General features: G+C 47.6%; 1 protein-coding gene and 1 pseudogene across 4 annotated transcripts; one reads left to right on the top strand and one right to left on the bottom strand.

Moving 5' to 3' along the window:
- Positions 1-1,307: 1,307 nt before the first annotated feature.
- Positions 1,308-18,309, top strand: Znf496 (zinc finger protein 496). 4 transcript variants are annotated; one of them, XM_021225846.2, is made up of 9 exons: positions 1,308-1,447; positions 3,220-3,325; positions 3,702-4,081; positions 4,360-4,537; positions 8,634-8,710; positions 12,121-12,253; positions 12,763-12,867; positions 13,761-13,871; positions 15,937-18,309. In XM_021225846.2, the coding sequence occupies exons 3-9, from the start codon at positions 3,752-3,754 to the stop codon at positions 16,683-16,685; spliced, it is 1,683 nt and encodes a 560-aa protein (XP_021081505.1). In that variant the 5' UTR covers positions 1,308-1,447; positions 3,220-3,325; positions 3,702-3,751; the 3' UTR covers positions 16,686-18,309. The 4 variants fall into 4 exon arrangements, with proteins under 4 accessions (XP_021081505.1, XP_040604674.1, XP_021081504.1 ...); XM_040748740.1 differs by having other exon boundaries at positions 3,655-3,994; XM_021225845.2 differs by having other exon boundaries at positions 3,655-4,081.
- Positions 18,310-24,800: 6,491 nt separating this feature from the next.
- LOC101830674 lies at positions 24,801-26,148 on the bottom strand (annotated as a pseudogene).
- Between the last annotated feature and the right edge of the window lie 1,265 nt (positions 26,149-27,413).

Here is a 27,413-nt window from a genome sequence, read left to right as displayed (position 1 = left end):
TGACTTCCTTCCATGTTACCTTTGAAAAGAGGATCGTTAGAAAATCAGCGCGGTAGCTCACTTCTGGGCAGAACTTCCTTTGCCACTTCCCTTGGACAGTCTGATTCTATTGTCCAACCCCGGAGAACAGATGTGGGGAGGATTTGGACTCTATTCAATAGTACAGGGTGGATACAGCAGAAATCGGTTCAGATGCCCTAGTTCTTGGTTGCCTTTCACTCACCGTGACAGAAGTAAACGTCTTTTCTGTCTCTATGCAGTCTATCAACCTCTTTTCACTAAGCCAGCAACAGTTCCCTGTCCTGTCTCCTACTCTCAGGATTGGCAGCCTTCTCTCTCCGTACTCACCAGGACCATACTAGCGCTCAGAGGGACACAGAATGCTACAACCTTCCTTAAACAGAGAAACAGCAGATGATTTCCACGCCACGAAGGCGCTGGCCGATGCTTCGGCAGGCCCAGTGGATCGTCGGATCTGCATTCTCCAGTCTTGCTGGCCTGGGTGGCCCTGGAAGCGCCCGCTTAGAAATGGAATTTTGGCTGGAAGGGGTTGGGCCACACCGGCACAAACTGGATGCGGGTGGTCACAGAGAGATCCCCTTACACCTCATCTCTCCTCCTCCCAATTCTGGCATTCCGCCAGCGCCGCCAGACCGGCCCTTCCCTGCGCCCACAGGAGAGGAGCAGGGAAGAGCGGCGCCCCAGGCCGGCCTCCCAGGCTAGTGGCCGCCCGAACTGGACCCCAGCGCCCGGGTCCCGCCGAGACGCGCGCATCCTGAACCGGCTGCGAAGGCCCACAAAGCCAAAGCCCGGGCCCCGCGCCCAAGCCGGGCGAGCACTGAGCGGGGCGGGGCGGGCCGCGCGGGCCGGGGGTGTCGGATGTCACCCCCCGCGTACACCTCGGCCGGGAGGCGGGGAAGCGAACCACTGAGATGAGGAGACCTCCTCGGTCCTAGAGCGGTGCAGGAAGTGTCCCAGGGGAGGGAGCCGGAGGGCTCCGGCCTTTCCTTTCCGCGGCGGCCCGGCCTGCGCGGCCCGCCAACCGGGACGCTGCTCAGCGGTGAGTATACCGTGGCCCGGTTTTCCATGTCCTGCTGCCTGAACCCGGATCCTGCTCCCCACTTCCCGCGCGCGCTCTGATCCCCAGCCCTGCGCCTGGGTCCTGCTCCCTGTTCTCCACTTCCCGCGCCCTGGCCCAGATCCCTGCTCCCAGCGCTGCGTCCTCATAGGTGCCCTCGGGGATGAAGCAATTCGATTGTCTTTCAGGCGTCTCCCTTCGCTCCCAAGCCAGCTGATGCTTTCTAGATGATCCCGAGATCATCTAGAGTCTGGCCCGTGCAGAGGAGCCACCTCGGCCGAGACACCAGAGAGACCGAGCTGGAAGGCGAGAACCTGCCGCCTCGCAGTCCCAGGCTTCGAAGTGAAGAGCCAGCAAACCTGGAAGAGTGTAAGCGACAGAAACCCCATAGTTCTCCTGGCCTAAAACACCCTCCTCATTCCTTCCCTCGGATGCTGCTCCTTCAGGACCTGCTTTGGGCAAGCCCCGCCCCTGCGGGAGCCCTCCCCTCACTAACGGTAGTTCATTCATAAAGCTTCCGCTCCGGAGACTCCTGCGCGCCAGGTGCCAGGATGACAAAGAGGCACACGCCTGTCTGGCCTGGGGACTCTCAGAGAGCAGTCCCGCCGCAGAGCTGGGTGCTGAGGCTGGGACGCTGGGTACCTTACCATGGGGTTAGACCTGAGCATTTCAGGGCCCAGCAGGTGGGAGATAGTGGGCGGAGGAAGCTGGGAAGAGAGCGGGCGGGGCCCAGATTGGGTTCTTAATACCGGAGTAAGATGTAAGAGTAGTTTCGGTTCACAGCCTGTTGCTCTCAGAGTTTCGCGCTCTGGGTGCTGTTTGCCTTTACTTCGGAAATCAAAGGAGTATAGAAAATTTGGGGTTCCAGGTGTTGTTCGGTTGCTTGGTGGCTGTTTTGGTATCGCTTGTCTTCCTGTAAAGTGGTGCTGTCCTGCTAGGAATCGCTTCCAGGTGAGGGTGTGAACTGTCAGTGGCCCTGCCTGGGGTTCCCAGAGTCTTGAGAGCAGAACCCTGTGTGTCTGCGTTTGCCTTTTCTCCCAGTGTTTGGAAGTGTGAGGCCAGAGAACAGAGGTCAAGTGGAGTGGCCATGCTCTGCTCCCGTGTGTGTGTGTGTGTGTGTGTGTGTGTGTGTGTGTGTTGGTGTGTGTGTGATCAAGAGTTCATCAAGGGCAGAAGGTCAGTGAAGTCAGTATGTACCACTGCCTTGAGCCTGATATGGAGAGAACTAGGGATAGGAACCAATGAGATAAAAGTAGTAGTTTTTTTTAATCACATTTAGGTACTAAAATGTAATTACATCATTCTCCCCTTTCCTTTACTCCAACCCTTCCCATGGAATCCCTTCCCCAAAATCTTGGCCTCTTTTTCTCTAGTTACATTGTTTTACACACACACACTTACACACATGCCCACATGCCTAACTACAAGTAACTTTTTAGAATTGTTTTTATTTTTAAGATTTTATTTATTTATTTTTTGGTTTTTCGAGACAAGGTTTCTCTGGCTTTGGAGGCTGTCCTGGAACTAGCTCTTGTAGACCAGGCTGGCCTCGAACTCACAGAGATCTGCCTGCCTCTGCCTCCCAAGTGCTGGGATTAAAGGCATTCGCCACCAACGCCCAGCAAGATTTTATTTTTTAAACTCTCCGTATGCCTGTGTAGATATCTGTGTGGGGCACATGCACTCGAGTGTGGTGCCCATGGGACTCAAAGGAGATGTTAGAAACTCTGCAGTTGGAATTAGAGGGCTTTGTGAACAACTTGAGGTGGGTGGGTGGTGGGTGCACTATTAACTACGAAGTTGTCTCTCCAGCCCCCAGAGACAAATGGTCTTTAGATAAGATTACAGTTCTATGCTGGGTTTGCACTGATAGCGGGGAAGAGGAGCCATTGGGTACACCAACCTAGGACCTTGCAACTCTACCACTGACCTGCACCCTAGGCCTAGTGATGGTGTTTTAAATACAGTGGGTTTTTTGTTTTGTTTTTGAGTTCCTTCTCTGCCTGGAAGTTTTTGCCCCTGCGGACACAGAGTGCAGGCTCTGTTGGACTCTTGTCCATCCATTCTGTCCTTGGCAGAATGGCATTGTCCCACGATGGTCTTGGATGGCTCATCCTTTGACCCCCCCTTTTTTTTTTAAGTTCAATTTGTGAAGATCTCAAGAACCAAGACAGTGACTTTGGCTCCAAAGCTTCAAGATTTTGGTCTGCTGGAACTATATCCCCCGAGAGGACCTGTCCACCAAAGGTATCACAAGCCTTGGTTACACATATCTGCATGTGGCCTGTTCTCCTGGGATGGTGAAAATGCCAGTGTCCTATTGAAATGCCACCACTTCTCTCCCAGATTTCCTGCCTCCACTGCCACCTGTTAGGGGAATCTACGTGGAGTGATGCTGGTGGGAAGGGCCATCTTTCTTTCTGTCCCCATGTGTAAGGACCAGCCATACCAACACTTCATACATTCCCCAGGGATTCCTTCAAGGGCTGGTCTCCCATGGGCCCTGTCTACCACCCTCCCAGAAACAACCACAGGAGATCAGAGCATTGAAGCCAGCGATTTCTGTTTGGAAATAGGGTCGTCTTCTGCCGCTGACCCCCATCAAATCCCATCATGCCCACAGCCCTGTGCCCACGAGTCTTGGCTCCAAAGGAAAGCGAGGAGCCCAGGAAAATGCGGAGTCCTCCTGGAGAGAACCCCAGCCCTCAGGGTGAGCCTCCCAGCCCAGAGTCCTCTCGACGCCTCTTCCGCCGGTTCCGATACCAAGAGGCAGCAGGCCCAAGGGAGGCCCTGCAGCGCCTCTGGGAGCTGTGCCGTGGCTGGCTTCGGCTCGAAAGGCACACGAAGGAGCAGATCCTGGAGCTACTGGTGCTGGAGCAGTTCCTGGCCATCCTGCCATGGGAGATTCAGAGCTGGGTGCGTGCCCAGGAGCCGGAGAGTGGAGAGCAGGCTGTGGCTGCCGTAGAGGCTCTGGAACGGGAGCCAGGGAGACCCTGGCAGTGGGTGAGCACCGGGCATCTGGGAGAGGGGAGCCCCGCTGACCTCGTGAGACCCCTGACCCCAAGATGAGAAAATCTGCCTAAACCAGGTGTCTGCCTTCCTAAGAAAGTGAACGCTTCTCTATGCAGTCTAAGTTGAGATGGTTATTATTACCTGTCAAGTCCATGTCTGGCAGGACCAGAATGGGAGAGGGCCTACCCAGACCCATGCAGAGTCTAAGGCAGGTCAGTGTGTCTTACTTCTCTCCACCTGGCCCTGATCTGCTGTCTCTGGAATTGCAGCTCAAGCACTGCGAAGACCCGGTGGTGATTGACGATGGCGATGGCCCTGGGCCTCAGGACCTAGAACAAGAACGAATGTCAGCAGAGTCTCAGAGCAACCCTGATGCCCAGCCTGTGGCCCTCGCACAGGGCCTAGGGCTCCTAAGCAGACCACCAGGCCACCCCACTGAGGACCCAGGTATGCAGCCTGTGCTGTGAGTTGGGGAGCTGAGCTACACATCATCCATGTGCTCTGGTCTTGATGGAGGTGACAGCTTTTTTACATTCACAGGTTTCTCTTGTCTCCTCTGAACTATGAACTGTCATTGTGGTCTGGGTCCTTCCACAGAGCAACCAACGAGAGACTCTTCTTGGTACTGAGTCTCCCAGAGGGAAGGCTTGAGCAGATGGTGTGAGGTTATGTGGTCTTCTTTCTTTGAGTGTATTCTCAGTGGAGACATGTAGTCACTGTGGGACCAGGACCTGTGGCCTGATCTGAGCATGGGTCTTGCTTTGTCCTCTCAAAACCATTTTGTCTTGCCTGGGTTACCCTGCAGCTGTAGGAAAACCTAAACCCCCCTGGGAGAGAACAGTGGCCTCTCCTGCAGAAGATGGCCCCAGTGCCTTGTGGCAGGGTTTGGGTATCTACCTATTCAAAGCATCCAGCAGCTGAAAAGAGAGGGGGTGTTGCCTACAAAGTCAGAGCCTCCATTCCTTTGAGCTACATTAGGTCAGTTCTTAGTTCCTTGAGGTTTGTTTCCCAAATTCCCTCAAGTCCTGGGGACCCTGTGCCCCTCAGATAACACTGACATTATGGCATGATGGAGCACACCGTTAATCCCAGCACTCAGGAAGAGGCAGGTGAATCCTGTGAGTTGGAGACCAGCCTGGCCTCTATAAATCAAGGTCCAGAACAGTTAGAGATATAAGTTGAGAAACTCTGTCTCGAGAAACAATTGAACAAAAGATGGCATGGCAGGTTTGGTTTTTGTTTTGTTTTTTTGAAATGGGTCCAACTGTGTTGCCCAATCTAACTGAAAACTCTCAATCCAACTTAACCTCTGAATGCTAGCTCCGTTCACAATATTTTTATATAACTTAGACATATCCTGTGTAATTTGTTTCTTGTTTTTTATAATGCCTACAGTGTAAATGCTAATGAACAAGAGAAAAGTGTGCACGCAGCATTCTTTCTTTTTGTCCAACTTCTTGGTTGAATTGGGCTAATGATCCTGGAAAGTTGTGGCACCTTGAGGTTTCATACATGTTTGGGTGGCCTTGTTACTTTAATTATAATGGGAAAAGTGCATTCTTGTGATTTTCTGAAGTTGTTTCTGGCATTGGCGTTGACTCTTTTGAGTGAGCCAGAAGCACAGCCCTGTGGTAGGGCATCTACCCACTGTGTGTAAGCCCCAGGTTCAATCTCGGACTTCACCCAAACCAAAAACAAAGGCTGTTTTCTCTTCTCTTTCCTTCCTCTTCCTATCCCTTTCTCTTTTCTTTTCCACTTCCCCTTCCTCATGTCATCCTCAAATTCATGACTCTCCTGCCTCAGCCTCCTGAGAGTTGCGATTATAGGCCTGCTTGATCATATAGGCAATAATAGTCTTTTTCTTTAAAAAAAGTATGTGTATGTATTAATATAATTATATATATAATATATATACATTGTGTGTGTATGTGTGCATAATTTTCCTTTCTGCAAACATTGACTGACTTCTATACAAGTCAGGCCTCTCCTGTCCCTCTGTGACGAGAAGTGGAAGCATATGTGTTGATTTGGTGGGGCTGCCCACCAATGTTCTACACACTAGATCACTTACCTAACAGCATTTATTCTCTCACAGCTGTGAAGCTGCAGGTCTGAAGTGAAGGGCAGATCAGCCTTGGGTTCTTCTGCACTTCCTTACTTTCGTGGATCAACAACCACTTCTTGCTGTATCTTCTGTCTGTATAGCTGTCTTCTAGCTACCCCTCTTTAGTGACATTTGGGCCCATGCTCTTGACCTCATTTTAACTTGATTGATTCCTTAGAGAGCCTTCCTCCAAATACAGCCACATTCTGAGATGCCTAGGGGGTTAGGATTTGAGCATGTGAATTTCCAGGAAACATAATTGAAATATATCAGGAAATACCCATTTCCTCAAATCAACAGTACTGTGCAAACAGCCTGGGGTATATATGAGCAGTTCTAGGGGAAGAATGCCCAGGGAGAGGCCTGCTGTGAAGAATCTTCTAGAACCCCAGTTGTCTGAGATGATGAAGAATCCACTCTGGCTCTGGGTTGCTTATTTGAGCAATACTCAGTACAGGATTTCCTGCTGCACAGCATTTGGGAAAACATTAAACACTAGAATTTGCTAGAGATACAGCTTCTACTTTGAAGCTCTTCCCCCAAAGCTAGGCTTTGTTTGGATAGAATAAGACAGCAATCCATCCATGATTGGTGGTGGGCATTAGGAAGCAGAATTGAAACATTTCCTCCAGATACCACAAAGAGCTCTAAAACTTGCTTGGGAAACCTATGATATAGCATGAAATAGTTAGAAATACTATTGAGGCCACGTCTCATTAACCTGGAACTCATTGTATAATAACTCAAGTTGGCCTCAGAGTTTGGATGTTTGTACCTTGCCTACAAATGCTAGGACTGTAACACCACCATACCCTACTAAGTGGTTGGGTTTTTTGGTTTTTGGTTTTTTGTTTTTGTTTTTGTTTTTTGTTTTTTCGAGACAGGGTTTCTCTGTATCATTTTGGAGGCTGTCCTAGAACTTACTCTGTAGACCTGGCTGGCCTCAAACTCACAGAGATCCGCCTGCTTCTGACTCCCGACTGCTGGGATTAAAGGCATGTGCCACCAACACCTGGCCCCTACTAAGTTTTTAAATTTCATATATGAGCAAGGTTGAGCTGTGCTGGTTATCCTGTACCTGGTTTATTTCTCTCAGGATATGTGTTCCAGGGTCATCCACACTGCACAGGTGGTAGATTTCACCCTTTTTATGACTGACTAGTATCCTGAGTGTCTATATCTTTTTGGTTTTTTTCAAGACAGGGTTTCTCTGTATTGTTTTAGAGGCTGTCCTGGAACTCGCTCTGTAGACCAGGCTGGCCTCGAACTCAAGAGATCCACCTGCCTCTGCCTCCCGAGTGCTGGGATTAAAGGCGTGCGCCACCAACGCCCGGACTGAGTGTCTATAGCTTTGCTTGAATGTTCTCTCTCTCCCCCTTCCTCCTTTTTCCTTTCTCTCCCTCTCCCTCCTTCTCCCCCACCCCCATTCTCGCTCTTGCTCTCCCTCTTTTATTTGTTTTGCTGAGACAGGTCCTTCTGAGTATCATGAAATTTGCTCTGTAGCCTGAAACTTTTAAGAGCCAATAGGCAGCCTGGTGTGACAGCATGTGCATATAATATAGATATATGCATATAAAGTGTTAGGTTGTATTGTGGAATTTCAGCAGTTCTTGTTGATCTCCTCCCCATCCTTCTGTTCATTTCCCCTTCATTTTACCCCAGTCTCCTCCCCGCTTCAATGTCATGGGTCCTTTGTCCTCCCCACCCTTCCTTAGTTCTTCTTTCTTCTCTCTTGTAGACCATGTTTTCTTCACTGATCCAACTGTTAATTGATAATGTAATACTGTACCTGGCTCTTGGGCACATTTTAGATGCTGAAACTGGTCCCTGGATCTACAGAGGTTGAATAGCTAATTAATCAGGCCGTCCTAAACCCAGGCCTTCCCTGTGATAGCCTCCATTGTCTATCTGGAAGACTACCAGGACCCTTGTGGCTAGGAGTTGGTGGCACATGCCTTTAATCCCAGCACTCCCGAGGCAGAGGCAGGCAGATCTCTGTGAGTTCGAGGCCAGCCTGGTCTACAGAGAGAGTTCCAGGTCAGCCTCCAAAACAATACAGAGAAACAGGCCAGGTGGTGGTGGCGCACGCCTTTAATCCCAGCACTCAGGAGGCAGAGGCAGGTGGATCTGTGTGAGTTCGAGGCTGGGCTGGACCGATGGCCTCCAAAACAATACAGAGAAACCTTGTCTCGTAAAAACCAAAAAAAATAAAAAAATAAAAATAAAAAAATAAAGTAACAGAACCCTTGTGGTTTGCGAAGTGTTCATTTTGTAAGTTAAGGCAGGATGGGCTTATGCAGAGCACCAGGCATGGTTCCCTGTTGGTCCTTCTCTGCTTTCTTTTTCTTGCGCAATCTGCAGCACAGAACCCCTGGAAGTCTGGGAGGTGTTGGGGCCCAGGCCTGGCTCCCTTTGGGACATCTTTTCCATCTCTTCCAGTTCCGCAAGATGCCTTCCTTGTTCAGGAGCAGAGTGTCAGGGATGCCCAGCCTATGACCATCTGCCAGCTGCCCCAGGTGAGTGATTTCCAAAAGTAGCACATCTCTGAGCTGCCCCGCAGGACAGTTCTTCCAAGACTCTGATCTGCTTGCTCTTTGCCTCAGGATGGTCATTCAGCCTTAACCCAAAGACCAAGGTGAGCAGGACTGGGCCTAAAGATGCCCATTGCTTCTGCTGTTCCTGCAGCTCCAGGTGCTGCTTGCCAGCCACTCCAGGAAACTGCAGGTGTACATATAAAGCCCCTGGAGAAGACTTCTCTCCTTTTCTAAATGCCCCAGTGAAGAGGAGAAGCCTGTCCTTTACCTCACAAGGAGTATTTTTAATGAGGTGATCTTCAAAATAGTAGCTACATTTCAGGAAGAACGAATACCAGTTACAGCACCGTCATGTGACCACGTGTAGGTGTGCTTGGTGTGTCCTGTCTGTGTTCCTGGGCCACTTTTGCTTGCTTCGGTGTTCTGAGGGGTGTGGCTGGTGTTTGAAGAGGGTGCAGCCGGGATCTGGTCTGAAGGTGAAGTGCATTTCTCTCCAACCTAATTTCCTCATCTACTGCGGTCCTCAGCAGACCTCTTAGCTAACTTTCCCCTTCTCATTGCCCTTTCTGCTGCTTCCTGTGATTCTATTGTGGACTCCCCACAGGGAGTATAGACTCCACAGGACTGCACCAGTAGAAGACTGTTAAGAACAAAAGACAAGCAGAGTTGACAACCCCTTTCCAAAATGCTTAGGGCTATTAGGCTTAAATATTTGCATACATAAAATGAGAACTTGGGCAGAGTGGTAGTGGGGTGGTCGCAGTGCATACCTTTAGTCCCAGCACTTGGGAAACTGAGTAGGCCTGATCTCTGAGTTCAAGGTCAACCTGTTCTACAAAGTGAGTTCCAAGACAACCAGAGAAACCCTGTCTCGAAAACAAATAAAATGAGAACTTGGAATAAGACCCAAGTTTATGCGTAATTCATTTGTTTCAAATACATCTTATACATGAAGTAAAGGTCATTTCATGCTTTTTTTTAAGAGTCTTAATTATATGTTTTGTCTGTGCCTGTTGCTATGTTCCCCACTGTTGGTCTAATGATTTTGAGGCTAGCTACGGCTGGGGGTTCTATCTACAGCCCCAACTTGTGTCCTCCCCTTTTTGTAGCATCACTTTCTGTGCTGTGGCCTCAAAGTTTGTTCCCCTCCATTCTGAGTTTAAAAGGGGAGCTTTGGGGAGGTCATGAGGTCATAAGCTCATAGTCCTTATGAATAAAATTGGTGCTTTCATAGAAGAGGCCCCAGATGGGCCTGGAGAGATTGCTCATTTGGCAAAGTTACCTTGCTAGCATGAGGATCTGAGCTCAATCCCCAAGACCCATATAAAAAAGCCAGGAATATGCCGGGCAGTGGTGGCGCACGCCTTTAATCCCAGCACTCGGAAGGCAGAGGCAGGCGGATCTCTGTGAGTTCGAGGCCGGGCTGGACCGACAGCCTCCAAAACAATACAGAGAAAACCCTGTCTCGTAAAACCAAAAAAAAAAAAAAAAAAAAAAAAAAAGCCAGGAACAGTAGTGGTGTACACAATCTCAGTACCAGAGAGGCCAAAACAGGTGGATCCCTGGGCTCCACTAGTCTACTTGGTGTTAACTTTCAAACATGGGAACAGATGCTGAGGTGCCTATTTAATATATATATAAGCTGAACCTGGCCACCTGGTTCTTCCATCATCCCTCGATTCCTACCTGTTACAGGGTATGGATGGCAACATACCCTGCCCTCTACCCTGAACTCTCCAGCCCTTCCCCCAGAGGCTCTTCCCAGTATAATCCAGACATTTTGGTTACTCTCCCCTTTTTGGACCTTTGGTCTCCTGGCTGCTGCACCTGGCTCCCCTCTCTCCCTTTTTCCTTTGTCCCCCTCTCCCCACATGTCCCAGCTCGCTTAGTCATGTCCACCCTGGATTTTCCCAGATGTCCCTGTCTCTGACTGTGCTCTCGTATATTTATAATAAACTTTCTCCTCCAGCACACTAAGAGCAGTCATGTCCTTTCCTTTCCTTTTTATTTCCCTTTTTCATTCACTTGGTGAGTTCCAGGCCACTCTATCAACAACAATGACGACAACAAAAAGCTATAAAGATAGATGGGAATAATACGAGAGGTTATCTTTGGTCTCTTTACACCCATACTTATGCAAATATATGTGCATGTACATGCATATAAATAGGCCTCAGAGACTTGCCTTGTCACTTCTACCTCAGAAGACACAGTGAAAGGCCCTGACACCCAAGAAGTGGAGCTGGAGAAAGAAATGGCTCAGCAATTAGAGAGCTGACTTCTTCCAGAGGACCTGGATTTGATTCCCTGCATCCACATGGCAGCTCACTGCTATCTGTAACTCCAGTTCCATGGTATTCAGCACCCTCCTCTGGCCTTCTTAGGTGCCAAGCACTCAAGCAGTACACAGGCAAAGTACCCATATACATGAAATGGAATTGTAAAATTGCTACTGTTTTAAAGAACAAGTACAGATGGGAACTGATGATGGAGGACTGTGACACATTTCGGAAAGTGTCCATAGGACCTGAGGCTAAGGAACTTCATAGTGAGATTTGGGAAGTTGGGAATAGATGGTTCATACTGAACCTTCACTTGTTCTAGATTACAAGGATAGGACAGAAACTGTCACTGGAAAGGAGGCTAGTCCATGAAGAGAAGGGTTGGTTTTTGTTTTTTGGTTTTTTTTCCTCTTTTTGAGACAGATTTTTACATTGTATCCCAGGCTAGTTTACACCCATGGCCATCTTTCTGTCTCAGGCTCCAAGAGCTAGTAGTATTATAGGTGGAAGGTATGTGCCATCCTTAACTCTCCCTACTTCCTGGCTGGTTGTTTCCAAAAGCAGGATATGTTGTGACCTTAAGAACTTAGAGAAAATTGACATGGACAATTTTGTTTTCCTTTGCTGGTTTAGCCTGAAACGGAGTTAAAAATGATCCAGTCTCTTCTCTCCATTCTCTGGCCTATGTCTCAGAATACCTCAGAAGTTTTCTTTCTACTGTTTCTCTTTTTTTTTTTATTTTTGTTTTTTTGTTTTTTCGAGGCAAGGTTTCTCTGTGGCTTTGGAGGCTGTCCTGGAACTATCTCTTGTAGACCAGGCTGGTCTAGAACTCACAGAGATCCACCTGCCTCTGCCTCCCGAGTGCTGGGATTAAAGGCCTGTGCCACTACTGTCCTGCAAGGAGCCTCAGTCTTTAAGCCAAAATCAAAAAAGCAGGCTCTTACCAGAGACCCATCTGCTGTACCTCGGTCTTGATTTCTGGCCTCTGAAGTCATCAGGCATAAGTGCCTCAGGTTACATGCCACCTGACCATGGCATCTGGTCATCACAGCTGGTACACACAAAGGCCCTGCTCCTCCCAGCTAACACAGCCCTGCTCTGTACTTTCAGAACCGTGTTTCTCCATTTAAAGACATGATCTTATGCTTCTCAGAAGAGGATTGGTCCCTTCTGGATCCAGCACAGACTGGTTTCTATGGAGAGTTCATCATTGGGGAAGACTACGGGGTCTCCATGCCTCCAAGTAAGACCTAGCTCCTCATGAAGCCAAGTATATGGAAGGTGGGTAGGGGACTTACTCAGAGTGAGGGACACCACCTGGGAGGTTCAGGTACTGTGGCTGAATCTGGTCTCTCTGTTTACTCCCTTACCTTGACAGTAAGCTATCTGTTCAGGACCCACAGGTAGCTTGTGGGTGACCTGGCTGCCCTAACATGTAGATTAGGCTCTCAGGCTTTGTCCCACAACCCAAATATGACATTATTTCAGTGTTTCCATCAGCTTCCAATCATTCTTGCTCCACTGCCCTTTCAGATGTATCCAGTAGGCCTCACAGGGATAGGTCCTGGCCTGCTCTGTCACATGTTGCCTTCACCCTTTCCCAATTTCCTGTCCTCTATAGCCCCAGCAGTGCCTGTCACAGCTCAGTGGCACCTGTCACAGCCCAGTGGCTGTCTCTTCTCGGTTGCCTCCCTGGGCCTGCCCTGGTCATCTGCAAAAGCAGGTCACTGTGTCCTACCTCTTTGTGAACAGATGACCCTGCAGCTCAACCAGACCTCTCACCCGAAGAGAACGGACCACGGGTTACAGAGATGGCAGACCTCCAGAGTAAAGACGCACCCCAGGTCTCCTGCCTAGGTGAGTGGCAGTCCAGTGGGTAGGCAGCAAGGTAGCACACTGCTGCCAGCAGAGCTTCCCCGGTGTTTCTCCACGACACCACACTCTCTTGGCATTTCATGTCTTGCCTTGCCTCTGGCTTCTTGTAGAGATGGGCGGTCTGGATTTCACTGTCCATTGAGACTATTCTTTGGCCAGGGACTAGTAGAGAAGGAAAATGTCTTCTGCTGTCCATAGCAGTGTTATGTTTGTAGTAAAGTCTTCTCCAGAAAAGTGGTCAGATGCTCATGGCTGAGGACTGGGCACAAAGCACAACTCCTTTAGACACTGTGTTTGCATGCACCCGCCCAGGCCCCCCTCCCCATCCTACCCCCACACACATAGATTCTGCGAGAATTCCATGGGCAGAGATGGGCTAAGATTCATCTGCGCCATGTATCTGGGTGCTCAGAACGTGCATGCGTGTGCATGTGTAACCTGTGTTGTTGTGCTATGAAGGGAGGTAGCCTTGAACAAGAATCAACAGCAACCCTGGACCTCCATCCCCTCTGGCCCTCCCGTCTCTGCTTCATAGGATCAGCACGGTCTATTTGTGGAAGGTCTGTGGCCTAAAGGTGTTTACAGGACCTACCTTGGAAGGTGGCAGTGACCTTAGAGGCAATACTGTTACTTGTCTGTGGCCACAGAGGTAAACAGGCAGAACTAGAACATACATTATTCTTTCCAGCTTCAGAACCTAGGTTCATGGTCTTCGCTCATTTTCCTGCTGGTTCATTCACTCAACAGAATGACCCCTTCATCCCAGGCCCCAGGAGGGAACACAGCACCTACAGATCATAGAATACCCCTTCCTTATTTGTTTCTGGGTAGTGATACCTGCATATGACATTGCTTTCTCGGTTTTCTTTGCAAAGACCTTCCCAGCCTCCAGCCATCCCAAGAAGAAGGAAGGAAGTGGGAGGAGCTGCAGGTGCCAGAGCTCCAGTCCTGCCAGCAGGTGGCGCTCACTCAAAGTCCTTGTCCAGGTGAGGAGCCTGGGTGTGGTGTGTGACCTTGTGGTGCATGGTCTGAATGTGGGGGAGAGATGATGGGCATGTGTGTGTTGATTGGGACGTTAGGAATTAAACTGTCCAAGGTTGCTGCTGACTGCTGCTGTGGGGTTTTCAGCCTCTTTTCTGGTTTTGTCCTGCTGTTTGCCCATCCCACAGTGGCTGTTCATTGCCTTTCCCGGAGAGATTGTCAAGGGCTAATGTAACACTGCTCTGTATGTAATGAGTGTGTTTTTTACCTGATGGTAAAAAAATCCCATGATCATCTTGTTGTAAAGAGCGGATTCTAGAATGCAGAAGGTGCATTGATGCCTTCCCAGTCCAAGTTTGTCATAGTAACCACCTCCAGGGGCAGACTACAGTGTCCTATCTTTTAACATTGTTGGGGACCAGATGTTCTTCTAAATAACACACACAGGCTCTGCTAAACACATCTTTGAGCCCAGTGTCTCAGCGGCTTCCTACGGTTGTCTAGAGTCGCACATTTTTTTCACTTGTGATGCTTTCGCAGGTAGGATTGGTATGTCCACCTCAGGCAGTACAGGGCATTCAGCCGTTAGTGCTAAGCTCCCCATCATGTGTAGACAGAGTGGATTCTAGAGCGTGGTTGACACCACCCAAAGTGGACTGAACCCTCCCCGATCAGTCATCAATCAAGAAAATGCCCCACAGACTTTCCCATAGGCCAGTCGTATGGAGATATTTTCTAAATTAAGATACCCTCTTCCCACATGACTCTAGCTTATGTCAAAGTGAAGTAAAATTAACCAACACAATTGACTCTTGTTAACTCGATATACAAAACACATCACATCACTTGTCAACTCGATATACAAAACACACTTTCTTATTTGTCCCCAAGATCTTGTGTTGTAATCATTATCACAATATAAAACATTTCAACTTTTTGGTTTTTCGAGACAGGGTTTCTCTTTGTAACAGTCCTGGTTGTCCTAGAACTCTCTTTGTAGACTGGGCTGGCCTTGAACTCACATAGATTCAACTGCCTCTGCCTGAGTGCCAGGATCAAAGGTGTGTGCCACCATGCCCAGCTCAAAACATTCCAACTTTTAAGTGTTCCACCGTCTTTAAAATTCAAACACTTTAAAAGTTTGGTCTTTTTGTCAGGACACACCTTTAATCCCAGCACTCTGGAGGCAGAGACAGGCTGATCTCTGAGTTCAAGTCCAGCCTGGTCTACAGAGTGAGACCCTGCCTCAAGAAAACAAAATGTTCAGTCTTCTTAAAATGTCCAAAGTCTCTTTTAAAGTACACAGTCTTGCTAGGCAGTGATGGTACACACCTTTAATCCCAGCCAGAGCTACACAGAGAAACTCGTCTTGAAGTCCAGCTTCTAGCTCCATCAGACTTAGGTTGAGAATTGGTGAGGGTCAAGTCCTACTCCCACCCTTCTTCCTTGGGCATGTCTCTGTGCCTGTGAGAGTGTATAGTGTAAGTAATACAGCACTTGTTAATGTCTAGGAGCAGAGGGGGCTGTGCACACCTATAACTCTAACATGGTCCCTGAACCTCCAGGGTCCTTGGCATGGTATCTAGTTAAGTAATATCAATGGTGTGTCAAAGGTTTACACAGGTAAGTGCCAATTCTTAGAATTTTAAGTCCCAGTGGCTCAGGGCTGGAGAGGTGGCTCAGAGGTTAAGAGCATTAGCTGCTCTTCCAGAGGTCCTAAGTTCAATTCCCAACAACTACATGGTGGCTCACAACCACCTGTAATGAGATCTGGTGCCCTCTTCAGGCCTGTAGGTAGAACGCTATATACATAATAAATCTTTTTTTAAAAAGTCCCAGTGGCTCAGGAAGAAATGGCTTTGAAAGGAAAGGATTAGGGAAAAGCAGCAGGAAAGCCAGAAAGAAAGATCCAGTTTGCTACACCAGCAGCCTATACAGGACAGCCAAACCCTTAAGAGGTACTAAGAAACACTACAACCCCAGTGTATCTAGACCCCCAGTTAAGTCTTTCTGAGTAGGTTAGGAAGTCATCTGGACAGTTCCACTAACCATACTGGTTTCCTGTAACAGGAGGTGACCCACCACCTATAAAGAGCAGCCTGGACCAGGAGGTGACCATTGATATCGTGTTGTCCAGTTCTGGGGATGAGGACTCCCAACACAGCCCGTACTGCACTGAGGAGCTAGGGAGCCCTGCAGAAAAGCCTCACAGTCTCCCGACTCACCGGAGGAGCACTGAAGTTGGGGGTGAGGTGCAGAACTCACAGAAGTCTTACGTGTGTCCGAACTGTGGAAAGATCTTTCGCTGGAGGGTCAACTTCATCCGGCACCTGCGTAGCCGCAGGGAGCAGAAGCCACACAAATGCTCAGTGTGTGGAGAGCTATTCAGTGACAGTGAGGACCTGGATGGACACCTGGAGACCCATGAGGCCCAGAAGCCCTACAGGTGCACTGTCTGTGGAAAGAGCTTCCGCCTCAACTCACACCTGCTCTCCCACCAACGGATCCACTTGCAGACAGACAAACAGCAACCCGTGCAGAAGAGTGAGGAGGATGCGTTGGAAACGGAGGGCACAGGTGCCCATGCCCTGCTGGAGAAGAGCAAGGCCAAGCTGGGCTTCCAGTGTGGGAACTGCGGGAAGGGCTTCCAGCGACATGACCATCTGGTGAGACATCGTAGCCACTGTCGCTTGAAGAATGAGGCCCGTCCCCTCCAGTGTCGGTACTGTGTCAAAACTTTTCGGCAGAATTATGATCTCCTCCGCCACGAACGCCTGCACATGAAGCGTCGCTCCAAGCAGGCTCTGAACTCATACTGAGCAGGGTGTGGCCCCCAAGCTAGTCCTGCCCCAGCACAGAGCCCGAACCACCTGTCCTTTGCTCTCAGGTAGTGTCCAACTTCTGGTGCCAGGCCTCTTCCTCCCCAGATAGAAAGTAGCCACCTGAGCATTCCTTCTACTGTGCCAAAACCCAGGGAGGTGAGGCAACTTCAGCCTCAAGATCTGCATCTTAGAGCCCTCCAGCCGCTTGCTCCAGCCCTCAGAGGTACTGGGCTGCCCCTGTCCCATGGTTTGGAGGTGCATGGTGTGGATAGTGGAGAGCTTGCCTAAAGTTCTGACCCTGGACCTGTCCTCAGAAGTCAGCCTGAGATCATTGTGTCCAGGAGAGTGCCCCACAGATCTACAGATGGCCAGGAGGACCTCTAGGATCTGTGGGGGATTAGGCCAGGCCACTGACCATATGGGGATCGGGAGCTCACATTTTACAAGTGTGTGCACCTATCCCAACATGTCTTATTTGTGCCACAAAGATCCTTCATAAATGTGGGATGGAAACTGCCTGTCACTACTCAGATTCCTCCCTGTTCTGTCTGAGAATTGAGAGTTTGGTCCCTCAAGGTTCCTGCCTGGAGAGTCACACCCTGGGACAGAAGCTTCTGTGAAGCCATGTCCTTCCTTCAAGGGTATCAACTCCAAGGCAATTTGTTTAGCTTCCTAGTGCTGTTATAACTAGTACTAAACATAGGCTCTTCTAACAGCAGCAAGTGGCATTGACACTGTTAGGGAAGCTACCAGGCTGAGGTCTGGTGTCAGCAGGATTGGTTCTTTCTGAGGTTAGAAGGAGGGAATCATCCTGGGTCTGGTGGTCACTAACACTTGTCTGTAGCCCTGGGCTTGTACAGATGTCTCTCCGTCTTTGCCTTCATCTCCACTGTGTCAGTCTCCAAACTTACCTTTTGTACAAGGATCCCAGTTTTTGGGTTGGGGCTCACCCTGTCTGCTGCAGCAGAACCCCACCTACATCTGGAGTGACCATTTCCAAATAAAGTCACATCTTGAGGTACTGGGAGTAAGGACTTCAACACTGGGGTTTGAGTGGACATAGCCAAACTCCAGATAATTCCATGGTGCTGTTGTTATTCCTGCCCCAGATGAACCAATTCGAACTTGAGGTAGCGTGCTTTCATTCCTTTGAATGCTGGACTCAATTCCAGTTGTGTGCTTTCAGAGCTACTGCCATCTGCAAGGAAGAATCCTCATCCGTGGCCTTTCATCTCAGAGCCTGCGATTCTGGGAGTGGTTGTTGGTAGGAAACCTCAAGCAATCAAAAATGTGGTCTTACTGCCCTGGCCCACTGGTGTTGGCCAGGCTCAGCCATGAGGGTGTTGGCCTCAGTGTGACTGTGACTGGCTGTGAGAGCTGCAGCCAGGCTGGTTCTGTAGGCTGTACCAGCTCTCAGCTGTCAGGAAGCCTGGGAAAATGAATTCAAGGCCTCTGGTGCTCTCTCCTGATTTTCATATCAAGAAGTCTATTTCAGACCCAATCAAAGAATTATAAGACTTCTTTTTCTGCTCAGTGCATTACCCAGAGATAGTAAATGCAATAAAATCATTTGGTCACATCTTGAACAAGAAATAAACTGTCAAAGGTCCTAGTTTCTAAATAGTTCTCTTTTATCCTTGTGTCTGGAAAAGGGAGAAGTTGGGTCTTTATGGTCAAGGGAGGGAAGACTTTCACATGGGGCCCACGTCTTTGTACTCACCCTGTCTACCCCTGCACTCTTGCCTGAGGCTCCACACTTACCTTAGAGGGGAACATGGTACTGTTCACTTGTGTATTTGACAATCAGCTGATAGAAGTACAGGGCTTGGTAGAGGAGGTATCCCGAGTATACAGCAAACACTGCCAGGGAGCCCTCATAGCTGGTCAAGAGCCCACCAGGCCATCACCGTAGCTGGAAGGTCACTTTCACCTATCCTAGAAACCCTGGGATGCAGCTTGATCCCAGGGGTTTTCCTCAGGAGTAAATAGGAGTTACCTGTGAGGAACAGAGGCAAACCCCCACTAAACATCCTGTCCTTGCAGGACTGGATTGGTTCTTGTCTTCCTCTGGTTGCTGATGTCTAGAGCCTCAGCTGAGGAGAGCCAACTCACCTATTCCTCCAAGTTTTCTCATAGTAGCCCACAGGTTGAGACCCTACATCTAAGTAGCCTCCTTCCATGCTCCCCCAATTCCTTGGTGTCCCAGTTGGCACAGGTGCATTATAAAAATAGTGTGAAGCTAGTCATGACAACGTATGTTTTGTGATCCTAGCAACTCATGAATTGGAAGCAGTCACCTATACAGACTGGGAGACCATGTCTCAAGCAAGTTTTTAACTGGTGGTGGATGTAGCTTAATAGTAAAAACAGTTGCCTGAAGTGCTAGGCACTGACCTCAGTCCCCAGAACCGCAAAATAGCATTGAAGCATAGCCGTAGTGGTGAGTGATAGTCGGGTAATTGGCTTTTAGGAGTCCATAGGAGAAGGAAAGTGACTCTTTCTGGGGTAGGGGAGGTGGTTATGGTCCCAGTCACACAGCAGAGGTTTCACTCAGCCTCAGTTCTGCTCTGAGGCTGCCCAACTCACCCTAGCCCAGAAAGAGGTGACAACAGTGGCCCAACAGTCCCTGTCATTGTGGCAAAAGTGGGAAAGAAGGTGCCAAGTCCACATTTGTGGAGATAGGTCCAGGTCACTTCTGCGCATTAGTCTCCCCTCAGCCAAAAGCAGAATTAAGTCAGGCAGTAGTAGAATATCATCACCTTACCAGTTCCATCAAAGCCCAGACACTTTTATTCTCCCCTCCCCCAATACTAGAACTTAAACCCAGGACCTCCCACCTGCTAGACAATTACCCTATTACTATATCCCTAACCCTGTTTTCACTTTTACCAACTAAGCTGCCCAGGCTGATTTTTAACTTGTAAACTGCATCCTAAACTCTATGAGTAGCTGGATTGTGGGTCTGCTTTCTGTTTGTTGGTAGGATGAGCTATCCAGGCTCCCAGTGATAGCTCTCTCTTGAGAAACCCGAACTTTGAGGCAGGGTCTTTTATCTCTTCCTGTCCTGGACCAGACTGACCTCAAACTCAGAGATCCTTCTGCCTTTGATTCCCAAGTACTGGCATTAAAAGACATGGACCACCACACCCGACTCAGACTGCCTCTTTTTAGGTTTAATTTTCTAATTTTTAAAACATTTTATGTGTATGGGTAGTGTGTGTGTGTGTGTGTGTGTGTGTGTGTGTGTGTGTGTGTGTGCATGCACAGTGCACTGCACTGTGTGTTCAGTACCTGCAGATGCCAGAAGAGGGTAATAGAGCCCCTGGAATTAGAGTTACAATCAGTTATAAGCCACTGTATGGGTGCTGGGAATTGAAACTATGTGTGGACAAAACTCTCGGGAATATCACACCTAAAGAAAACCAACTCTTCCCCCAGCAGCTTTAGCTTCTCTACTAGGAGTGGGGTCTTGTGAGCCCACTCCCAACCGTGCTGAGATAACTGAGTAGGCTGATCTTGGGCAGGTCTTGTGTAGGCAAACACAACTGTTGAGAGTTCATGAGTGTAACTGCCTATCGTGTCCAGAAGACACTCTCACAGCAGCCCCCCAATCTCCAACTCTTAGACTCTCCCACCTTTTCCATGACAGTCTCTGAGCCTCGGGTGGAGGGGCCAACTTTGGAGCTGAGCTCTCAACAGTTTCTCATTCTTTACACTTTCCTGCAAAGGGGCCTTGAATCTAATAAGACAGCTGTTGGTTGCCCCAGACGTTTGTGCCACTGTTGTACCCATGAGCATACCTTGCTGGGTGAGTCATCACTGTAGACCACTGGGTTCACTGCTGAGTAAGACTGTTAGTACCTTGTCTCTCCCTGAAGCCTGCCTGCCTAGCGCCTTGAAGAATGGTGAAAGCTGACCATCAAAGAGGAGGTTTCCTGCTCAGTACCAGCTTGATTTTCCAAGGTCTGCTTGTGACCTTCAGCAATAGGATCACCCTTCAGGTTCCAATGGGCATGCAAACTCAATGGCAATAACCTGTGATGTTGGGGTTTCTTAGACTTCCTTGACCAGCAACTTGAAGGGAAGTATCCCACTCCTGGGATTGAGCTTTTTTTTGTTTGATCCTTTGTGTTTTCTGGGAGAAGCATTATTCCCCCATGTGGGGTAATTTCAATAAAACCTTAAAAAATATTTGATTTACTTTTATGGGTATGGGTGTTTTGCCTATATGTATGTCTGTAGTGTGTGTGTAGCTAATGCTGACAGAGGTCAGAAGATGGTGTTGGATCCCCTGGACCTGGAGCTACAAATGGTTGTACATTGCTATGTGGGTGCTAGGACTTGAGCCCAGTCCTCTGGAAGAACAGCTAGTTCTCTTAACTGCTGAGTCATTTCTCCAGCCCCCCAATTAAAATTTTAAATATTTTTTTAGTAAACTTACACAAAGGCAGGCAGTGGTGGCACACACTTTAATCCCAGCACTTGGGAGGCAGAGGCAGGTGGATCTCTGAGTTAAGGTCTACAGAGGGATTTCCAGGACAGCCAGAACTAACACAGAGAAACCCTATCTCAAAAAGAAAGACAAGGCCAGGCAGTGGTAGTAATCCCAGTTTGAAGGCCAGCCTGGTCCACAGAGAGAGTTCCAGGAAAGCGAAGGCTACACAGAAACCCAGTTTTGAAAAATCAACAACACACCGGGTCCTCTGGCAGATAGGGCGGGGGAAGAGCTGACTGAGCAGGATGGTGAGTGCAGATTAATCAGAGAGCCCCCTCCTAGTTACTGAGTTGGGAGACTTGTTGAAGCAGAGTCTGCTTTACTGCATCAGGCAGGTATTTATACAGATAGGGTTGAGAAAGTAGGTGGGGACCTCAGGATGGGTTGAAGTGTAAGGGCCAATATTATTCCACCACATTAGCAGTAGCTGGGCAGAGGCAGTCGCCAAATTCTAGCCAGGCTCAGGAAGTTCCACTAGGCCTTGAGTCCAGGCCTTTTTAGCCCCCCCAACACACACACAAAGCTTACCACAAAAGTAGGTTTCCATATGGCTTTTTCAAACATCCTTAGAGTTATCCCGCCTCTCACCTGAGACTCGCTGCTCTGCTTTTCTACCCTACTTTCCTCTTAATCTCTTCTTCTTTCCACCTGTGTTCTGCCTACTATCCCTATCCCGAAGTTCTTTCTCTCCTCCCTCCATTTTAACACACTAAATAGTCATTCCTCACCCTACTGTGTAGGACTTAACATCCTGCAACTAACAGAAAATGCAGAACTTAAGTCCTAACAGATGAAAACACAACAAAACTTTCTGAATATATTAACTTTGCTAAGCCCTAGCTTCTCATCAATCAAAGGGCTTAGTGTAATCCTTTAGCATCTAAGGTCTCCATGCCTGTAGCTGAGATTTTCTGAGGTCTATCTATGCCTATAGCTGAGATTTTCTGAGGTCTATCCATGCCTACAGCTGAGATTCCTCTGCTTCGCTGTAACTACCTACTTAATGTTTCCATCTGTATTTTAAAAGTGTCTATTGCTTTCTTTGTTTTATTACTGTAAAAATTCATGAAACTCTTCCCATGTTGGAACACGGAATTTGGGGTAACCTAAACTTGGACCATGCCCCCTCATATTTGGCTCCAAAATAAACTGTCTGTTGTTCCCATTTGAGGTGAGAGCTGTGTTTCTGTATCAACACTGAGTATGTTGTTATTTGTTTCAGGTACTATATAAGAGTAGCTTTCAGTCTCCTCCTGCCATTTCTCCAGTATCTAACTCTGTATTTTTCTGTTTCCTTCCCTCTGTTCATGGTGGGGGGTGCAGTTTCCAAAACAAAATAAAAACACACAAAAAAAACCAACAACACCACCAACAAAACAAAGTCTCACAGAGGCTTGAACTCTAAGAACTGAGTTAGTTAAAGATAAGGGTGGACTGGTTTCTCCCTTTCTGCATGAACCAGTGGTGTTCCTTCTAATCAGGTAATGGGGAATATTCTTCAGTTGGAGGTCTTATGCTACCTGTGCTGGACTAACGAGGTTTCCAGTCAACTAAAAACTACCCCACAACCAAGAAAGGCTTTTTATCTCTTTTGTTTTCAATTATTTTTACTGAAAAAATTTAAAGATTTTGTGTGTGTGTGTGTGTGTGTGTGTGTGTGTGTGTGTGTGTGTGTGTGTGTTTATGTGTGGGGATGTACACCTGAATATAAGTGTCTGAGGTCACAGGATTTGGATCCACCTGGAGACATCTGTTATGAGCCACCTGGCATTGGGTGCTTCCAACTGAACTCCAGTTCTTCTCAAAAGCTATCTCTCTAGCTCTTGGGAGGTCTGGGGAGGGAAAATCAGTTCATCTTCACTGGTCTAGCTAATGCCATTGATCCAACTTGGAGTTGCCAAGATCCAACTTGCAGTTATACAAGCAACCACATGATGTCACCAGGAGCTCAAAGTATTTCAGACTAACAACAGTAATCTGGATTGAAAAGAAAAAAATAAATTTGAAAAACATGGGAAATAGTAATATCAGACTTGAAAGAACTCTCTCAACTAACTGCATCCAAGTTGGACAGTTTGTCCTGAAAATCCTGGTGAGTCCCTTATGAATGCAGAAACCAAAAATTGGAACAGACTACCCAATGTCTCACTGTGACAGCCTCAACATCTTTCTGTTTTTAAAGGTTTATTTATTTATAGTGTTCTGTTTGCATATACCCCTGTAGGCTAGAAGAAGACAACAGAGCCACCATGTGGTTGCTGGGAATTGAACTGAGGACCTCTGCAAGAGCAGCCAGTGCTCTTTACCACTGAGCCATCTCTCCAGCCCCTGCCTTGACATCTTGATACTTGTAGAAGGGTGAAGGGGAGGCAGGGGCCTTGGCTCCGGCTGTCTCAAGGGGACCCTGTTTAGAATCGATGAGTACGGCCGAGGGAAGCACCTTTTCCTACTGAAGACCTGGTCCTATGCTGGAGCTCCCAGAGCAGCGTGGGGCCTAGAATTACAGCTTGGCACCAAATGTATCAAATCAAAGCTTTAGAGACCAGAAGATATAATTTTTAAAAACACCCATATTTGTTCATCTGTAACAAATGCTGAGTAGAAGGAAGGAAATGGTTCAACTGTCCTGTAACCACCAACAGTGTAGAAAAATGTACGAATGTTCAACAGGACATTTCACCAGGAAAACCCGAGACCATTAACAGTTTGCAGTGACCCTCCATTGTCTGTCGTTAAGAGAATCATTGACAAAGCCTTGGACAGAGTAAAGTGTGAATGGGATCGTGTAAAGCCAAGTGGTGCTGCTTCTCGGGTGACTGGTCTGTGCTAACAGAGTGTGGAATTCTCAAGACGGCAGACCTCCGACGTACAGGAAGCCCGTTTCTTTTCTGTGTTTAACCCAGAAGTGTGCATCTGACCTCCTTCATTTTCTCCTTATCCCCATCCATCTTGGGGTTTTATCACTATTATTAATTTAGAAATTGGATTTAGGGGTGGAGAGATGGCTCGGAGGTTAAGAGCACTAACTGCTCTTCCAGAGGTTCTGAGTTCAGTTCCCAGCAACCACATGGTAGCTCACAACCACCTGTAATGAGATCTGGTGCCCTCTTCTGGTGTGCAGGCAGACATGCAGGCAGAATGCTATATATATATTTAGTAAATAATTTTTAAAAATTTAATTTGTTTTCTTGCTTTTTAAATTTAAGTTAGAAACAAGCTTGTTTCACATGTCAATCCCAGCTCCCTCTCCCTCCCCTCCTCCCCCACCTCTCACCAGGCCCCCCAGCAATAAATAAATTAAAAAAGAAATTGTATTTATGCATTTTATTTTATGTGTAAGTATTTTGCCTGTATGTTTGTATGTGCACCACCTGTGTTCTCGGTGCCTGGAGAGGGCAGAAAATGGCATTGGATCCCCTGAAACTGGAGTTACAGATGGTTGTGAACCATTATGTGGGTGCTAGGACTCAAACCCAATTAAACCTAGGTCTCTGTAAGAACAAGTGCTCTTAACCAATGAGCCACCTATCCAGCTACCTTGGGATTATTTGCATTTCCCCCTCTCCCCCAGCATCCAATGCTTTTTTAATAACAGTAAGATCCAGGGTTAGTTTTTTTTAGCCTCTGCTGACCCTTCAGTCTCTGGCATGTTCAAACTTTGGGCACTTGGAGCAGACATAGGGTTTGGTGTGGCTTTGTAGGGCTCCTGGGGCCTTGCCAAAGTTCCAGTACACCTCTCAGCCCTTCTGAGGACCAGACAGGAGCATGGTGCCACTGCCCTTGGGAGATTCCAGGGCCAGCTGGGTGATGGTGGATCTTACCTCCAGCCTTGAGGCTGTGACTTCCGGCCAGCTGCTCACCTGCAGTGCACATACCTTCAGCTTAGGTGCTTCCAGAATCCACACTCTGTCTGTGACTGTCCCCACAACCATAGCTGTTTTGTTCTCTCAGTCAAGATCATCTGGGACAGGGGGTAGAGATGGTTGGTCAGTGCGACTCATAAATAATCTTTTTAGCACAGCGTGATTGGTTGACGTGTCTGGCCAGAAACCTGTAGCGCTTCACCAGCGGCCACAGGTAGATGTCCTTACTCTTGGGCTCCTCGCATCAAACCTTTCAGTCCTTGGAGCAACATCAACTCCCATGATGGTGTCTCCTGCTTGGAAAATGTATTTTAAATTTTTAGATGATATTTGCAATTTTTAGTTATTAATGGGAGAAGGTGGCATGCATACTGTCTCTCACATATGAAAGGTTAAGAAGTCAACCTGATTGTAAAATAGAATATAATAATAAACAGAAATTGAAAAGGATATGTGGTGGGTAGACTGGATAAAGACAGATCAAATTTACAGAGTGCAAGCTGTGTGCATGTGTGGGAATATGATACTATCCCCCCATGAATGTATATACATTTCAGATGTTAATTAAAATGAAATGTTTATGAATAAAAATAAGCATATACTGAGTCATATATATATATTATATGATACTTAGTTTTATTCTTATACATGTTGTGTGGCAATTCCTTCTAATTGGAACATTCCATCCTGGAGAAAGGCTCATTAAGAGGAAGTATGGTGCTGGAGAAGCAGTTGAGAGCTCTGGCTGCTTATCCCAAGGATCCTGGTTCAATTCCCAAAGCCCACATAGCAGCTCACAACCGTCTGTAATTCCAATTCATATCTGATGTTCTTTTCTGGCCTCCAAGGGCATCAGGCACACAAATGGTGCACAGGCATCCATGCAGGCAAAGCACCCGTACACATGAAAGTAAAATAAATACAGTTTTTTTAAAGAGCCAGGAAGTAGAGATTGACAGATAACTTGATGATTAAGAGCACTGACTGCTTTTCTAGAACCTGAGCTCATGTCCCAGCACCCACTTGGCAGGCATAAACATCTATAATTCCAGTTCTAGAGGATCTGATGCCTTCAACTGGCCTCTAAGGGTACCAAGTGCATGGTGCATAGACACATACAGGCAAAACACTCACACACATGGAATAAAACAATAGAAAATACCTGTAAAAGACTTGAGAAGTAAATAAAACAAGGCTCAGGAAGTGAAGACTCTCAAATCTGAGGACGATCCCAAAACTTAAAAGGATCCCAAGGTTCCTCCCCAAGGTTAAACAGCTATAAAAGCAGTAAGAACTGCTGGGGCAAAGAATCTCTCGTGCAGCTTTCATGGGTCCTCACCCAGGCTAGGACATGCTGTTCAGTGAGCTGCCTGTGAGTCATCCACGCTCCTATAAGTAACTACTTACCCATACTCTCATATGGAACCCTAAGAAACCAAATTGAGTTATGGTAGAATCGTTTTGTTGATCTGTTGTCAGAGCCCTGTCTGGGGTGAATAGATGTCTGTCTCTCTGCAGAGAAACAAAAGCCACATAACACAATGAATGTCTAAGTAGGGACCAACAGAGCAAACAATGAGATATGAAGAAGTGGTTTGCACAGCCCCTGCAATGGGTGCTAAGACATGCATCTGAGGCTGACCCGTGTGATAGTGGAGGATCCACAGGGGACAATTCCCAACTTGGCCACCATTCCCCCACCTTTTGTAGGAGATAATGTGCCTCCTTGCTGTGGAAGTGGTTACATTGCTCTACGTGATGGGTGGTAGCCCATGCCATCAAAGCTACGCCATCTGAGAATGGAATGGCACAGAAGGAAGTCCCAGGGTAGCCATCTTTCTCTACTTGGTATGTGGGGTGAAGAAAAAAGAGCCATAATTACGTGTCTTTACAATTGTTTACATCTCCAAAGGTTGCTAGAAGCCCCTTCTCGTCTTGTAACAGTCTAGCAAGGTTAAAGTTTGGGCCTCCCGCATCTACACACCTGGGCACTTACTGGGGCACTCACGAATACACATAGTTAAAACTTTTTCAAAATCTTTTTAAAAGCTTCAAGAGTTTCTTTTGTGAATAAAGTTGTAGGTGGATTTATGAGGAGTACTGTTTTTTAGGTTTAGGGAAGAATAGTAGACACTAAAGATTAAACATTTTTTTTTACCCTAAATAAATACAGCTTATTTACTGCTTGATATCCTTGATTGAAATGTCTTTAGGAATGCATCATCTAGTCCCAAAGAAGCACAATTTATTTATTTATTTATTTTGACAAGATGCCTTTTGGAAAACACATAAAGTCTTTATAGGCTATTTGGGTTTCATCAATGGTTTCTAAAATTTCCTGTTTTGTTTGTTTGTTTTTCCAGCAGA

The sequence above is a fragment of the Mesocricetus auratus genome, unplaced genomic scaffold (genome assembly GCF_017639785.1).
Source record: "Mesocricetus auratus isolate SY011 unplaced genomic scaffold, BCM_Maur_2.0 Super-Scaffold_100007, whole genome shotgun sequence".
Taxonomy (NCBI): Eukaryota; Metazoa; Chordata; class Mammalia; order Rodentia; family Cricetidae; genus Mesocricetus; species Mesocricetus auratus.
This window is presented reverse-complemented; position numbering and strand designations above follow the sequence as displayed.

Excerpts from the sequence above, each read along its gene's own strand:
- Znf496 (XM_021225845.2), top strand. The coding sequence starts at position 3,692 with ATGCCCACAGCCCTGTGCCCACGAGTCTTGGCTCCAAAGGAAAGCGAG. Across the intron at positions 12,254-12,762 it reads CGGGGTCTCCATGCCTCCAA|ATGACCCTGCAGCTCAACCA; the intron begins GTAAGACCTAGC and ends CTTTGTGAACAG. Across the intron at positions 12,868-13,760 it reads ACCCCAGGTCTCCTGCCTAG|ACCTTCCCAGCCTCCAGCCA; the intron begins GTGAGTGGCAGT and ends TTCTTTGCAAAG.